At 48.7% G+C, this 16674-nt stretch overlaps 1 protein-coding gene across 5 annotated transcripts in view; it reads left to right on the top strand.

Annotated features, from left to right (window-relative positions):
• ULK4 (unc-51 like kinase 4) overlaps window positions 1–16674 on the top strand; it is a 2246396-nt gene that overhangs the window by 408027 nt on the left and 1821695 nt on the right. For all 5 annotated transcript variants that reach the window (XM_078663530.1, XM_078663529.1, XM_078663527.1 and 2 more), the window contains one exon: window positions 15920–16024. In XM_078663530.1, coding sequence (XP_078519656.1) covers window positions 15920–16024 — 105 coding nt within the window. The remainder of the gene's footprint in view (window positions 1–15919; window positions 16025–16674) is intronic.

The raw sequence follows: 16674 nt of genomic DNA, 5'->3' as shown, positions 1-16674 counted from the left end.
AGGCATGGGGGTGTTCACCCAAGCAGACGTACCAGAGGCCTATCTAGACCTGGCGGACGTATTCGACAAGAAAGGAGCCAACATTCTGCCTCCTCATCGGTCTTTTGACTGCAGGATAGACCTGATTCCCGGTTCCACGCTTCCATGCTGTCGGATATATTCCCTCACCCAGAAGGAGACCGACCATCTACCCTCATACCTGGATGAGTACCTGAACAACGGGTTCATACGCCACTCCCGGTCTCCGGTGTCCTCCCCTCTTTTCTTCGTGGCTAAGAAGGAGGGAGACCTGAGGACCAGCATTGACTTCAGGGCTATGAACGCCATAACGGTGAAGAACCGATACCCCTTGCCATTGATCTCCAGTATCTTACATCAAGTGAAGAACGCCTCCGTCTACACGAAGCTGGACCTACGGGGGGCTTACCACCTTGTCAGAGTCCGAAGGGGCGATGAATGGAAGACTGCCTTCCGGACCAAATTCGGCCTCTACGAATAACAAGTCATACCCTTCGGACTCTGCAACGCCCCCGCAGCGTTTCAGTTCTTCATCGACGAGGTGTTGAGGGACTACATCGATATCTTCTGCATCGTCTATATCGACGACATCCTGATCTATTCACACAACCTCACGGACCATATCCAGCACGTACGTTCCGTCCTCCAGCAGTTGGGAAAACACTGTCTGTACGTGAAGTTGGAGAAAAGCGCGTTTCACGTTACCACGGTCGAGTTTCTGGGTCATATCATCACTCCGGCTGGAATACAGATGGACAACAAAAAAGTGGAGGCCATACTATTATGGCCTACTCCGACCTCCGTGAAAGACGTCCAGCGATTCCTGGGATTTTCCAATTATTACCGCCGGTTCATCACATGCTTCTCTGGAATGGCAGCGCCTATCATCCGTCTTCTACGCAAAAATGTAAATTTCTGTTGGAATGCCAGAGCGGAAGAAGCGTTCAGGGAACTCAAGAGACGGTTCACTACCGCCCCGTGCTAGCGCACCCCGATGTGGAACGACCGTTCATAGTGGAGGCCAATGCCTCACAGGATGCGTTGGGGGCGTATTGTCACAGAGAGACGCCGACTCAGGTCTCTTGCACCCCGTGGCCTTCTACTCCAACAAGCTCCAACCCGCTGAACATAACTACACGGTGTCGGATCGAGAACTGTTGGCAATAAAGATGGCCTTCGAGGAGTGGAGACACTACCTAAAAGACTCCAAACACCCGTGACCATATATACCGACCACAGGAATCTCCAGTTCCTGCGTTCAGCGTGAGCCCTCACAGCCAGACAGCTTCGTTGGACCTTGTTCTTCAACGAATACGACTTCACAATCACGTTTCGTCCAGGAAAAGAGAACGCAAAAGCAGACGCATTATCACGACTAGACAAACCCGAAGGCATAACACCCACAACCAAGCCCGTTCCTATCGCAGCACTTCCAAGGGGGTGTGGTCACCGCGGAGTTCTTAACCCTGTTACAAAAAGACGTCAGCCACACTGACCCTGTAATTCTGGTAAAAGGACACCAGGATGTGACACGTGAGAACGGGTTTCTGTTCAGAGAAGACAAGTACTATCTGCCGCTAAAAGCACGCCAACAACAAGCATTGTTCATGTGTCATGATCATGTCCTCTCCAACCACCCGGGTTACCACAAAGCCCTGGATCTGCTTCAGAGGGAAGTCTGGTGGCCCACCATGGAGGCTGACACAAGAAACCACGTGGCCCGTTGTGCTGTTTGTCTCCTAGGCAATAAACAGGTCGGAACCACCCAAAGGATTGCTGCACCCCATACCGATTCCGCCGTATCCATGGCACACCGTATCCATGGACTTCGTAGTGGAGCTTCCGATTACCAAAACCGGCTTCACCACTATACTCACCAGCGTGGACCACCTCTCCAAGATGGCTCATTTAGTTCCCTTGAAGAAGCTGCCCACGGCAACCGAATTAGCAGTGGTCTTCATGCACAACGTTGTTCGCCTCCACGGCATCCCTTCGGTGGTGATAACTGACCGTGGTACCCAGTTTGTGTCCCGTTTCTGGAGGGAGGTGTGCAAAATTCTAGAAATGGACATACATCTTTCTTCCGCATACCACCCCAAGACGGATGGACAGGCCGAGAGAACCAACAACTCTATTGAACAATACCTCCGTTGCTTGCTGATCATGGTGGAGAAAGAATGGGTCGAGGTACTATGGTTGGCAGAATATGCATACAACAACAACAAGCATACCGCCATCGGGATGTCTCCTTTCTTTTGCCTCCAGGGACTGCAGCCTCGTACCACCGCCTGGGAGGAACCGCGAAACAGCCCGTTACCCACGGTGCGAGCTTATCATGGGACACTGCGCGATCTCTGGCAACAAGCCCGATTCGAGTTGGCCAAAGCCAAGGAATCCTACAAGGAACATGCCGAAGCGCACAGGCTGAAGGAACCCGAATACCGTGAAGGAGACAGAGTGTGGATCTCCATTCGGCATCTCAATGTGCATGGTCACAAGAAATTGTTGCCCCGCTTTGTGGGTCCATATGCCGTCGAGAGAGTAATCAACCCTGTGTCCATGAGACTCTCCCTGTCTCTGCACATGAAAATACACCCTGTCTTCCATGTTTCTCTTCTGCGTGCTGTTCATCCGGAGTGCACCGTCCCCACTCCACCTTCTTCTGTACTCCTGGATGACCATTTGGAGTACGAGGTCAGGGCCATACTGGGTTCTCGCCGCACCGGGGGGGAAACTGTTTTACCTGGTTGACTGGAAGGGGTATGGTCCTGAAGAGCGTTCCTGGGAACACTTGTCGCACGTGCGCCACGCTCCCGACTGCCTTCCATCTGAGTCACCCGCTCAGTCCTCGTCCTGCCTCCCCTGTCTGATCCTGGGTCGGGGGGAGGGTCTGTTTTGGGGTGGGGGGGGGGGGTACTGTCATGTTACGGCGCCTTGCCGTTCCGTAGTCACCTCTAGACACGAGCAGCAGTCCGTATACTCACTTCCGGTTTCGAAGCCCAGTAGCGGTCTAGTTGTTGACGGTTCTTCCTCTGCAATGAAGCACTTCCGGGGGACACGCATAAACTCTGCGTTTCCCGCTGGCTCGTTGCTTCGGATTCTTGCCAGTATCCAGATGCAAGCTGTAGCCTGCTTTCAAGAGGAAGACACGGGGAACGCTTGTTTCCTCGCGTTTGAGCTTGGTTTCCGCTACCTCGGAAACACCCGTTCCCGACTCCCGCGCTGGAGCGCGTTCAGGTATCCTGTCCTTGCCGGCTAGTGAGGCTTTCCTTACGCGCAGGGGTGCTTTCTGTTCTGATACATTTCCGCGCTGGAGCGCTATTATTTTGGGCATACATTACCGCGCTGGAGCGCTTTGTTTTGTTTTGTTGCATGCCAAGTACACGCAGGAGCGCTATTACGTTGGGCTACTCTTTTCCGCGCTGGAGCGCTTTGTTTTTGGGGTCATTGATACTCGCGCTGGAGCGCTTTGTTTTTGGGGACATTGATACTCGCGCTGGAGCGCCTATTTACCGTACATTATAAACCGCGCTGGAGCGCTTTGTTTTTTGTTCATAAAACACATGCAGGGGTGTGTTTGTTTGCACTACGTTGCCGCGCAGGAGCGCTGCTCTGAGAGCATACAGAAACACACTGTCACGCTTTATCCTTGCTTTATGTTAACCGCGCAGGAGCGCTTACCTTCGTTCGTTCTTACTGGAGCACCTATACTTTCATTGGCTGCGTGATGTTCACAAGCCTGGTGAGTTCATTTGCGGTTGGCTTTTCACATTGAGTGTTTAGAGGTGTACATAGGAAGAAGGAGGGGTCTGGGTTTTCATGCTGACTGGGTCTCTTTTGTCTTCCCCTAGTTACCATCACGATTCTACCAGAACCACTTCCTCCAGTTTAATCCCGTCTACTTTTGCTCCTTTCCCTGGTTTCACCTCATCCCTGCCGGGTACATCCCTCCGTACGGGGTCAGGTGGGTACAGGGGCGGTAGCTCTTGTCGTCTCTGCGGAATCTCTTCACAAGCAGAGGTAAGCCTTGTGGGGAACCTGACAGGCGAGTCGACACCACTCGTCGGGCTCCAAGTCCTCAGGTAAGAGGCACAAGAAGTCGAAGAGTCAACATCACTCTTCTGACTCCCCCCGACGCTCGCACGACGCGGCCGGTGGTTTCCGGTGACAACGCCCTCGCGGCTCCGCCGGAGCCGCAGGCGTCGCGGCCTGCTCCATACCCACCGGTCCCTGGGCAGAACGCGACGCCGGAGGAGATCGATGCCTTCCTCATGGCCATGAGGTCGCTCTCTCCGTCGGATTCCGCGGCGCCTTCGGGCCCAATGGACCCGACTGGGTGTTTCGGCCCCGGCGCCGTCAGGTGCTTCAGCCCCGGCGCCGTCGGGTGCTTCTGCCCCTGCGCCGTCAGCGACTTCAGTCCCGACGCCGCAAGGTCCCACTGGATCTGGTTCCGGGTCGCCGCTGGTCGACCTTACGACCCCGCCGGTGTCGACCCCTAGGGTGTCACCCCCGGCGCCGTCCTCGGACGACGCCGTCCCTGGTCCAACCCTCGGTCCGGATCCGGCTTCGGAGTGGCGTCGCTCGACGCCGCATTCGGCGCCGGCCGAAGAGCAATTCTTCGAGGATCTGGGTCCATCCTTTATCCCTGAATTTCAGGACATGGACGATGAGGGAGACTGGGGGGTCTGAGGACCCCCAGGCACGTGAGTGCCAGTCATATGAGGACTGGACACAGAAATTAGGGGAAGCCAGTGGCCTGGATATCTCCCCAGACACTGGTTTTGTCTCCCCTCCTACCGGGGCAGCTTATAGTGTGGTGCTGATGAGGGCAGCCAAGGCCTTGGCTCTTGAGCTCCGCGTCGCAACAGTGAGGTCCAACATCCTAACAGAGGTCCTTAAACCGCAGGTAAGCTCCCCAGAGCCTCTACTGCCGTTTAATGATACTCTCACAAGTTGTGCACTTGGTCCAGGCCCACTACAGGCCCTCCTGCATATAGGAACGTCGCTAGGCGCCACCGCCCAGCTCCGGGCGACCCTAGTTTCATGTCCACCCACCCCTCCCCCGAGTGTCTGGTTATCCAGGCATTTACCTCCCAATCCGCATTCCCGACGGCACCACCAGATCGGGAATCCAAGAGGTATGAACAGTTCGGAAAGAAGATGTTCTCCTCCCTTAGTTTGGGGTTGCGGTCAGTCAACACCGCGTGCCTCTTGGGCCGCTACACCCACTCTCTGTGGGATACGGTTGCGGCCGTGCTGCCTGAGTGCCCGGAGGGAGCCCGGGCGAAACTCACTCAAGCCCTTGCGGAGGGAAGGGACGCAGCGCGGTACTGTATCAGATGTGGACTGGATACCACGACTCGCCAGGAAGAGCGATTTCCACGTCTGTGGCGGTTTGCTGCCACGCCTGGCTGAGGTCCGCCAACTTTTCAGCCGATGTCCAAAACACCCTTATGGAAATGCCGTTCGATGGCAGCCACCTCTTCGGTGGCAAGGCAGATTATGCGCTGGAACGCTTTAAAGACTCCAGGGCTACGGCCAAATCCTTGGGCCTGTCGGCCCGCGCCAGCAATCTTCTGCCAAGCGCTCCTTTTGTGGCCACGGAAGGGGTGCTCCCACACGTCCTGACAGCCACGGGCCGCAGACTAACATTCAGCGCGGTGGCGGACGTGTTTACCGTCACGGCGGTAACAGGGGACAACGGCGCGGCCAGTCCACATTCACCCCCGCAGCATCCACCTCAAAGCCTTCCTAGTCCAAGCTTTCAGGCCCATTTGATGCCAGTCGGGGCAGGGTTCGCTTTCACCTCCTCCACTGGAGCTCCATCACATCGGACAGGTGGATGCTGAAAATCGCCCGAAGGGGCTACTCCCTCCCCTTCGAGGAGACCCCTCCAGCCATGCCACCGCAGTACCACCGTGTGTCGGGGGATCACTTGCAACTTCTGCAAGAGGAAGTTACGGCCCTCTTGGCCAAGGGGGCCATCAAGCGCGTTCTTGGGCCAGAAGTAGGGTGTGGTTGTTACTCCCACTACTTTCTGGTTCCCAAGAAGGGCAAAGGGGGCCTGCGCCCTATCTTGGACCTCCGGAACGTCAACGGCTTCCTCCGGAAGGAGAAGTTCAAGATGCTGACTTTGGCTCAGGTCTTAGCTACCCTAGAACCCTTGAGACTGGATGGTAGCATTGGACTTGCAGGACGCCTATTTCCACATCCCCGTCCTGCCGGCCCACCGGCGCTACCTGCGGTTCACGGTAGGCCACGAGCACTTTCAGTTTACTGTGCTCCCCTTCGGCCTTACCAGCGCCCCACGGGTGTTCACAAAAGTGATGGTTGTAGTCGCAGCTCATCTGCGCAGGTTAGGGGTTTCAGTCTTCCCCTACCTCAACGACTGGTTGTTGAAGGCGGGCTCGCCCCAGACAGTCGTCAGCCTCCTCCAGACTACGGCCGACCTCCTGCACCTGCTGGGGTTCTCCATCAATGTGCCGAAGTCGCACCTGTGTCCCTCTCAGAAGCTCCTCTTCATCAGCGCAGTTTCGGGTTTATCCTCCCGAACGGGTTCGGGATATTCAGGCTCTGATTCCGATCTTTCAGCCTTTATCCCGTATCTCGGTCAGGTTGACGCTGCGGCTTCTGGGGCTGATGGCCTCCTGCATCCTTCTGGTGCATCACGCCAGGTGGCGGATGCGGGCTCTGCAGTGGGACCTGAAGTTTCAGTGGGCCCAGCACCAGGGCAACTTGTCCGACCATGTCTTGATCTCGGAGGGCACTGAAGTTGAAGTGGTGGCTCACGGACCACGATTGGGTCAGCGGCAGATCCCTCTCCCTACCACAACCGGAGCACGTATTTGCGACAGACGCGTCCCTCCAGGGTTGGGCGGGGGGCCACATGTGAGAGGCGGAGATCAGAAGCCTCTGGTCTCCGGCGGAGTCCCGGCTCCATATCAACCCTCTGGAGCTGCGGGCGACCTGGCTTGCTCTGAAGGCATTCCTCCCCTCTGTCCGGGGGAGTGTAGTGCAGGTGTTTTTCGGACAACACCACCGCCATGTGGTACTGCAACAAACAGGGCGGGGTGGGGTCCTGGACCCTTTGCCAGGAGGCTCTGCGCCTCTGGCAGTGGCTGGAACATCAGGGCATGACCCTGGTGGTTCAACACCTGGCAGGTTACCTGAACGCCAGGGCGGACAAACTCAGCCGTCGGTGCATGATGGATCACGAATGGCGTCTGAACTTGGACGTGGCGCAAGGCCTCTTTCAGCAGTGAAGAGAGCCTTGGTTAGATCTATTCGCCACAGAAGAGAACGCGCAATATCATCAGTTCTGCGCATTGGAATTTCCAAGGCTGCACTCGCTCGAAGAAGCTTTTCGTCGCGAGTGGAGTTGCGGTCTGTTGTACGCCTTTCTGCCTATACCACTTCTGCCCAGAGTGCTGAAAAAGATCAGGCACGACCGGGCCCAAGTCATCCTTGTGGCTCCGGACTGGGCACGAAGATACTAGTATCCCGAGCTACTCAGCATGTCAGTCGATCTCCCGATTCGTCTGCCTCTTCAGGAGGACCTTCTGTCGAAGCAGCAGGGGACGGTCCTCCACCCGAACCTGTCCAGTCTCCACTTACATGCGTGGAGATTGAGCGGCGGCAGTTGAGGCCATTTGACTTGCCTCCTGAAGTTTGTAACGTCATTCTGGCAGCCAGGCGTCCCTCCACAAAGTCGGTATACGCCTGCAGGTGGAACAGATTTGTGGCATAGTGCACAGCAAAGGCTGTGGATCCTCTTGCTGCCCCTCTCTCTGAGGTTCTTCTCTTCCTTCTTTCTCTTGCCCAGCAGGGCTCTGCTCTGGGCACTATCAAGGGCTACCTTTCTGCCCTTTCAGCCTTTCTGAGGCTGCCTGATCAACCTTCTTTGTTCAAGTCCCCTATTGTAAATAGATTTCTAAAAGGCATCACACACACATTTCCTCCTGTTCCGTTTGTGATGCCTCAGTGGGACTTGAACCTGGTTCTTACGTTTCTGATGTGCGCTCCTTTTGAGCCACTTCACAACTGTCCTCTCCGCCTTCTTACTCTGAAGACTGCTTTCCTGGTTGCCATCACCTCTGCCAGGAGAGTGAGTGAACTCCAGGCCCTTTCTTGTACTCCACCTTTCCTTTCTGTCCATCCGGACAAAGTGGCGTTGCGCATTAAGCCATCTTTCCTGCCCAAGGTTGTCACGGCCTTCAACATCGGGCAGTCTATCACCTTGCCAACCTTCTTCCCGCCACCGCATCCCTCTAAAGAGGAAGAGCGCCTCCACTGTCTGGACCCAAAACGTGCGCTCTCATTTTACTTGGATCGCACACGCCAGTTCCGGGTGGATGACCAACTCTTTGTTGGTTACGTGGGCGATAAGAAGGGGAAAGCGGTGCACAAGAGGACCATCTCCCGGTGGATCATCTTGTGTATCCAGGCATGCTACTCCTTGGCTAGAAAGGAGCCCCCTGTTGGATTACGGGCTCATTCCACCCGAGCCACGGCGACTACAACTGCCCTGGGCCGGGGTGTGCCCTTACAGGATATCTGTCAGGCAGCTACGTGGGCATCGCTGCACACGTTTGCAAGACACTACTGCCTGGACAGTCAAGTCTGGAGGGATGGCTTCTTTGGCCGTTCCGTCCTCCAGGAATTTCTGGTGTGATTATTGGTTCGCAGACCCACCACCGGGGTTGGTATTGCTGGGGTATCTATTCTAAGGTAAGGAATCTAATACTAACGTGTCTCTTTCAGATGCACAAGTTACTACTTGTGTAACGATATATCTGTAAGAGACATTAGTTAGTATTAGATTCCTTACCGACCCACCCATCCTCCCCGTTCTGCGAACCGATATCTAGGGTTAGGGTTACCCCCCTTTCAGGGCCCTAGTTTCAATGGCACCAGTGTTGGTTTTTAACATGGCTCTGCGTTTCTGGCGCGGAACAGCTGTGTCCAAGAACTGACGTCAGCACGCGGAAGCGGCGTCTAAGTACTCCGACGACGTCATCACGACGCCGACGACGGACGCGGAGCCGCAGACACCTACCGACGCGCAGGGGTACTGCTACGCAAAAATTTCCGGATCCAGTATGACACCTGGGGATATTCTAAGGTAAGGAAACTAATACGAACTACTGTTTCTTACAGATATATCATTACTAAAGGTAAGTAACTTGTGCTTTAAGTTCGTAAATCAAGAACCAATGAGTTTGGGTTATATTAGTACCTTTAACTGATGCCAAGTGTCAGTCAATTCAATGGTGTGAACTTTATAAATAGTGATTTCTATTTTGATAAAAGCTTTGCACGCCATCACCATTACAACAGAGTTCAGAGATACTTTTCATAGTGTTGAGGCAAATAATTAAGTACTTTACTTTATTCTGTAGTTGTATACTAATGTTTTACACACTGAAATGTCAAGTGTCTCAAATGATGTTCCATTTCTGGACTTAGTAACAGATCATGGTTTGCCTTTATCGCTTTGGGGGACTTTAAGTACCCAAACATTTATATTTTGTAAATGCATTTCATTGATAAGGCACCACTGGCTATCAGTGAAAGTGGCCAAGTCCAAACAGGCGACCTGGGCTCACACGAGCACAGTGTAAGGGGGTTAATACTGACGTGATTGTCAACAATTCACAGTGTTTAACACAATATTCAATCAAGAAATACAATAATCACTTCATATGTAATATCCACTGTTCACTAAACAAATTCATGAGAAACAAATATCATGCGTGTATAACACGTTTCATTTCCATTGATACAATCAAAAGCATTCATAATAATATACCAAACAAAAAGCCCAATGCATTTCGGAACGCCTGTCCCTTCGTCAGGGGCGAATCTGAAAGAATGTAAAAACATGAATCATTTATGCATTTTCAAAGCATAGAGTAAAACCATAATCCACATCCAAGAAACGTATTCACACAATGTGCATGCCAAGTTCAACTCGAACAACCAGCGAAGCCTATGCCAAGGGACTGGTGTCACCGCCCGCAGGACAGCCACACCCTGCAATCCAGTGTACCAAGCACAAATACCAGAATAAAGCTGTGACCAAATACTCATGAAGTTACCTTCACCACACCGTCTATCAATTGTGTATCCACTAAGTAGTGTGTCCAAAGCTTCCGTATACCACCTAAAAGAGGTGCAGAAACTAAACTGGTAATTGATCTGAACACAGTGTAGAAAATAGATTCCTTCATTCAAGGGCAGCGCGTGGCAGCTCAAAACACCTTAATTACTCTCAGACTCTGCAAGAGCGGGAGAAAGTACAACAACCATTGATTTAATACAATGCCTGAAATCAGAGTGTTGATCATAAAACTAAATTATCCAGCAGAATGCCTACCTCTATGTGTCAGAACATCCCCAAAGAGTCTGGTAAATAAGACCTCAGGAACCAATATCTAAAAACAATAAGGACTCTCTTTAGGTAATCATAAAATTAGGGCTGATGGTTCACTAACATCGAAAAATTCCCTGCTCTTACCATGGTAATGATGCGTTGGGATATCCGTGAACATGTAATTTTTTTTTTTGTCAAGCCCACAAATGGATAATAACCTTCCATACGGTTTACAATGTTGCAAGGAGCAATGTGACAAATAGTTTTTTAAAAGACCATTGTTTGAAAGCAGATTAAGGGGTACATGCATCATTGCTTTTTGCGGTCGAAAAAGGGCAGATTCGCAAATGCATAAATCGCTATTTAAGTAATTGCTGCATTTGCGATTAATTCAATTGCAATTGCATTTAGGGAATTGCAAATTACGATTCCCTAAATGCAATGCAACAAAAAAAATTGCAATTTCGCTTTTAAGAAACGCAAATTACCATCAACTTAAAGTTGATGGTAATTTGCGAAAACCTTGAAAAATGCACAAAAGTGAATTTTCTTAAAGTTCTATGTTGCACCCAAACATTCCCTGGGGGAACGTATGTGTGCAACATGTTTTTTAATTGCACTTTCAGGGGTGCATCAGGGTGTCCTTTTGGCACCCTTGAAATTGCATGCGCAGTTTGCGAGTACCTACGGGGTACTCTCAAATTGAGCATGCAATTCCCATTGATTCCTTTGGGCTTCTAGGCCCATAGGAATGAATGGGAAGCCATTCCTTAATTCTGACTTGCAATTTGCGAGTCTCAATTAAGGAATATGTAGGAAACGCACATTTGTTTGCAATTCTTACATGCATAGGCAATTGCGATTCCTTAATAGCGATTAAGGAATCGCAATTTCCTATACCGATACCTGTGCACCTAACTTTCAAGTGTATATCCGCCCAAACAGTTAGTCCCTGTGGCTTTAATGATCTGCTTTCAGTGCTAAAAATTCTGAAACTTAGAGGACAGAGATAAACACCCATCTTCCCACCTAACGGACAACCTCCTAGCCTCCTTGGCAAAAATACCCCCAACAACACCCTAACCCCCCTCTGGACTAAGATTATAAACAGCTCCATGATGACTAGAGTGATGCCAGAGGGTCTCAAACTCGGCCAAGTCATGTCACTGCTTAAAAAGCTGGGAGCGACCCGAACAACCTCAGTAACTTCAGACCAGTTTCCTGTCTCCACTTCCTAGTCAAAACTCTAGAGAGATGTGTTCTCTCACAACTAAACAAAAACATAGATAACAACAATCTCAAGGACCCTCATCAGTCAGGCCTCAGAAAAGGATGCAGCATGAAAACAGCTATCCTAAACATAGTAGATGACCTACACAAATTCCTGGATACAGACCATTGCTGCCTGCTCATACTCCTAGACTTATCTGCGACCTTCGACACGGTTGACCACAAGCTTCTCTTGGACTCCCTCCAAAATAGGATTGGAGCGGACTGGATGGTCGTGCGCTGAGTCACATCTTTTCTACAAAACTGCTTTCAACAAATAAAATCAGACAATATGACCTCTGACACAACCGCAATAACCCCAGGTGTTCCCCAAGACTCTGTTCTTTTGCCGACTCTGTTCAGTATCTACATGGACCCCCTCACCATCATTCTCAACCAAGCAAACATCCCCCTCATCTATACGCAGACGACACCTAGCTATACATGGAAATCTCCTCATTAGACGACGTACAGTGAGCGGTTAAATGCCACCCTCAAAGAAGTCCAACTATGGCTATCTTGCAACCACCTAAAACTCAACCAAGATAAGACATTAGTTTTTCTCATATCATTGACAGAGCAGTCCCCCCATTGCAAAAACGGCTAAACTCCTTAGATGCTCTCAACTGCATTCTAACTCTAGCATACTCCATCAAATCTCTAGGACTCACACTGGACCCTAAGCAGATCATGAAAAATCATATAAAGAATAATGTGAAGAGCGCTTTCTACAACTTGAAACTTTTGAACAAAATTAAACCCTACTTATTGCAGATCGATCTTAAAACTGCCAAGCAAGCGCTGGTGCTGTTTATATTAGTCTATGAGAACGCCACCCTCAGGCACTATGAAATCCCACCTTGCACCCCTTAGAACCACTCTCAATGCAGGAGCCCGAATGGTCACAGGAATAAAGAAATATGTCCACCTCCCCCCTGCCCTGAAAAATCTGAATTGGCTCCTGATTGAAGTTTGCAGCTGCTTCAGAATTCTCGTCTTACTCACAAAGCCCTTCACACTGGGAAACCAGCCTACCACTCCTTAAAACTCAAAAAGGTAGGTCAGTCGAGAAACCTAAGAAGCTTGAACACCCTACTCTTCATACCACCTAAAGTGCACAAACAAAAAACCCTTACTCGCTCCTTCTCGAGCAATGCCCCAAAAATCTGGAGCTCCATACAAATACATATCAGGACGAACCCTCCTTCTTGAGCTTCAAGAAACAGCCAAAGGAATTCCTCAACTGACATCTCATCTAGATGGAATTGAATCGCCCAAGATGGGCTCTACAAACCCAGCTCTCTCTGTTCTGATTATACTTGTTATCGTGATACAAGCATGTACTGATGTAAAGCGATCAGATCCCCCTGGGTCTAGCCAAGGCTATATAAAAATCTTAAATAAAAAATAAATAGAGCTATAATGCAAAACAAATGACATATCCAAGTCCATTAGAACTCCATGAATCACTTGCTGTTGTACTAGAAACAAATGCAGTGATTTCAAGTGATGAAAGCGTGATCCATCTGTCATCAATTCTGACCTCTCAGACGTGCATTTTAAATGTATGGTTAATGCCTGTATACATTTAACAAGATCAGGGCCTTGCCATCACTGACATGGTGCTCCACTGGCAGCAGGAAGTCTGCCAAGTCCCTGCGGGTCTCTTGTAACACATAGGTCAGATTTCTTAGACACCTGCCATGCAAAAATGAATTGCCCCACCAGTGGTTTTCTTAATGCCCAGCCAAATTAAGGGTAGGTGGTTCTGCAGCCTGGGTAAGTGCTGCAGACCTTAATGTTTTCATACTGCCCGAATTCCATCAACAAAGCCAAGACCCGCAACAAGTATCTGACCACTTCCCTTATGTTTGCTTACTTGTCATGAAGATTTGGGGGAAAGTTATCCAAAGTCACAAAATTAGGATGAAATTAATTATTTCTGATGTTTAGAATCATTGGACGGCCTTATTTTGAAATGGCCTCAAGGTCCACCAATGTGTCCTCCCACAGCCAGTGGGTTACCGGGGTTTTGAGGTTGGTACTGTGATTAATGGGGGGGGGGGGATAGGGTTCTAAGTTTCATAGATTGATACACATTGAGATGTCAGAGGTTAAGGCATTGGTGTCAAAATCAGCATCACTGACCCCTCACAATAAGCATATGTAATAGGAGGGGGTCAACCCAATGTCCATCTGGAGCAGATGGACAATGGGATGTTGGGGTCTGGTGAGGAGAATTCCATACGCATCCATCTCCACACACCACCAAGACACTACCACTCCATGTCAAGTGCCGAACTTCAAGATTAGGACCTAGCTGCAGACCGCACAAGTGTTTTTGAGTTTTTGTTTCATTGGTATATCAGCTGCTGTTGCTCTGCACTCCTAGGCCAATTTCAGGCCTCGAGGATCAAAGCAAAATAGAGTCCTGCCACGGGGCAAGAAAAACATCAAAACTAAAACAAATACAGTTGTATGATAACAACTGCTAGCAGCCATTTCCTGGCAACTTTACTCATGCTTAAACCAAGTGTCAGATTGGATGTCTGCCAAAAGCCTAAAATTCAACACCGTCAAATCGGAGGTACTTGTCATTGGCAACAATCCTTCCATCTAGAATTAAATACTCTGGTTGTTCTAATAGATAACCTTAAGATGGAAGCCCAGGCCAGGAAATTAGCTGCCAGAACCCTCAGAAAAGCATTGGGATGGCTACTGTCTTCCACACGTAGAGTGGCAATCTAAGGTCTAATTCTGCCACATTCAGACTGTGGGTGTTCACTATGTTTTGGAAACTCCCAATCAGTGATAAAAAAAACTTCAGATGATCTAAAATGCAGTGGCTCTGACTCTTCTGGGACTACCAAAATGCCACTCCCTCTCTCTACCTCACTAGCAGCATTACATTGGCTATCAGTATACAAAAGGATACAGTTCAAGGCGCAATGTATAGCACATCAGGCTTTGAACAAGAAGGGACCAAAACTGTTGCAACATTTCATATGTTCCTACTCCCCTGGAAGATTGCACTCTGCAAATCAAGGTTTGTTCACTGTCATCAAAATGGAGGACGGTCATTTTCGTATCTAGTCTCTAAACTATGGAACACCCTACCAGTAGCATTAAGGAAGCATTAAGGAAGAACAAAGTTCCGGAAACAACTTAAGACATTCCTGCTCATCTAACGTACTGTGTACAGCCCGACAATGCCTAGAGCGCTGGGAGGCCCATTGGGTAGCCACGTGCTATAAAAGTGTTGAGAATACAATAGAACTATTGAGCTTTCATTCACATAACCAAAGTACTAATATCCTCATTAGTCCTTTATCAACTAGACCATTGTAATAGTATATTAGTAGGCTTCCATTTTGCTCTTTCACACCACAGGCCAAGTTTCAAAAGTTTGATATCAGAACCCTTTACAATCGTCCCTGACACACTCCTGTCTCTCAGTAGCATCATAGTAGCATCACTAAGACAGTGGATTTTCAGGATAAGATAGAGCTCTTTACAAGCTATTGCTCCTGGTTTTTAAATCCACAAATGTCTTCTCCTCTTACAACCTCAATATCTGTGTGATAATTCCCTAATTACAACTTATTCTTTGCCAATATAAAGGTCCTAGTCACACTTAGACTACTATATGCAATTTTGAGAGTTTGAACCTTTCACTTACAGGGTTTACTACAAGGGAACACTGTTCCAATTTAACTGTGCTTTACTTCTCTACTCTTGCCGTTCAAAATGTTATTATTGCAATCTAGTTAACTAACTTTAGCCTACACTTAACCTGTATATGTATTTATGATAAATATGCATATTGTTTTGTCATTGTTCAACATCCATCGTTCATTCAACACAGCAACTTTAGTTTAGTCACCCAACACTGCTAATGTTTTATGTAGTACAACACTGTTAGTATGTATAGAAGTTCTAGTTGAAATGCTGTGCAGCTGAGAAATAAAAAAGTAAGTGGGTGTGCTAAGAGTCTTAATCTCTGTGGGGCATTGCTCTTATATTTATTAGACCTTTATAACTAGATGCAACTTATACAAATACAAACTCATATAGCTAAGGGCATTTCCATGTCTGAAGAATTTGAAATTGAAAGCATCAAATTGTGGTTTGTTCTAATGAGAGAAAAATTGTGCTTATATTTACTTTTGGTTCCTAGAAAACTTGGTGTATGTTAAAATAGGTTTAGTATTTGTGTGCATCCTAATTTAGATATTTTAAATTACATATACTTTATTTCAGGTGGAAAACATCTCCTATATTGAAAAAGACATGGAGTCTAAAATAAAGGAACTCATCTATGCAGACTCTGATCTTATCGTAACCCCTATTATTGACAACCCTAAGGTATAGTACCAACATCCAATAGTGTTAATAGAGTCCCAAACTAATTTTCTGTTATACAGTGCCGCAGTTACTCATCATTTCATTCCAGAATTTCCTGATAACCACGCCCTCCATGATAATTTATTGTATGTTAAAAAAGGGAATAGCTTTTAATATGCAGGTTGAGTTGTTTATGAATACATTCTTAAAATATATTGTATGTCATGTTTTGAGGGATTTTTGTTTATTGCCATTCGAATAACAAGGCTTCTGTGTAACTGCGGGGGGATTGTTTTATACATTTGTCCCACAGAGAGATAAAGGTAAACATCTGGCAGCCTTGCCCAAGTCCCTTGTCTATTTTTGCAGCTCTATACCTTTTCTGGCTGTGTCCCTTGCACTGTATGGCTCATACCTTTCATATCTCATTTTTTGTTACACTGTTGTCTTACTCTCGGCTCTTCTTCCCTGGTAAAATTATCTTACAAGATTCTATATCAGTGGATCCTTCTAAAGACTGGGAGTTCCTCGTACCTTTTCCTGTTCTTTGTTTTCTGGGAGATGTAACCTCCAGAGGTTAACAAGTAGCTGAGTCGGACATCATGCATTTATTTTGTACGCTTGCTTTGGGTTTCTCCTGGAGAGAGACTCCCAGCCCACCCCACGGCTTT

Source organism: Lissotriton helveticus, chromosome 10 (assembly GCF_964261635.1).
Source record: "Lissotriton helveticus chromosome 10, aLisHel1.1, whole genome shotgun sequence".
NCBI classification, from domain to species: Eukaryota; Metazoa; Chordata; class Amphibia; order Caudata; family Salamandridae; genus Lissotriton; species Lissotriton helveticus.
The sequence above is the reverse complement of the archived record's forward strand: the minus strand, read 5'-3'. Positions and strand labels throughout refer to the sequence as shown.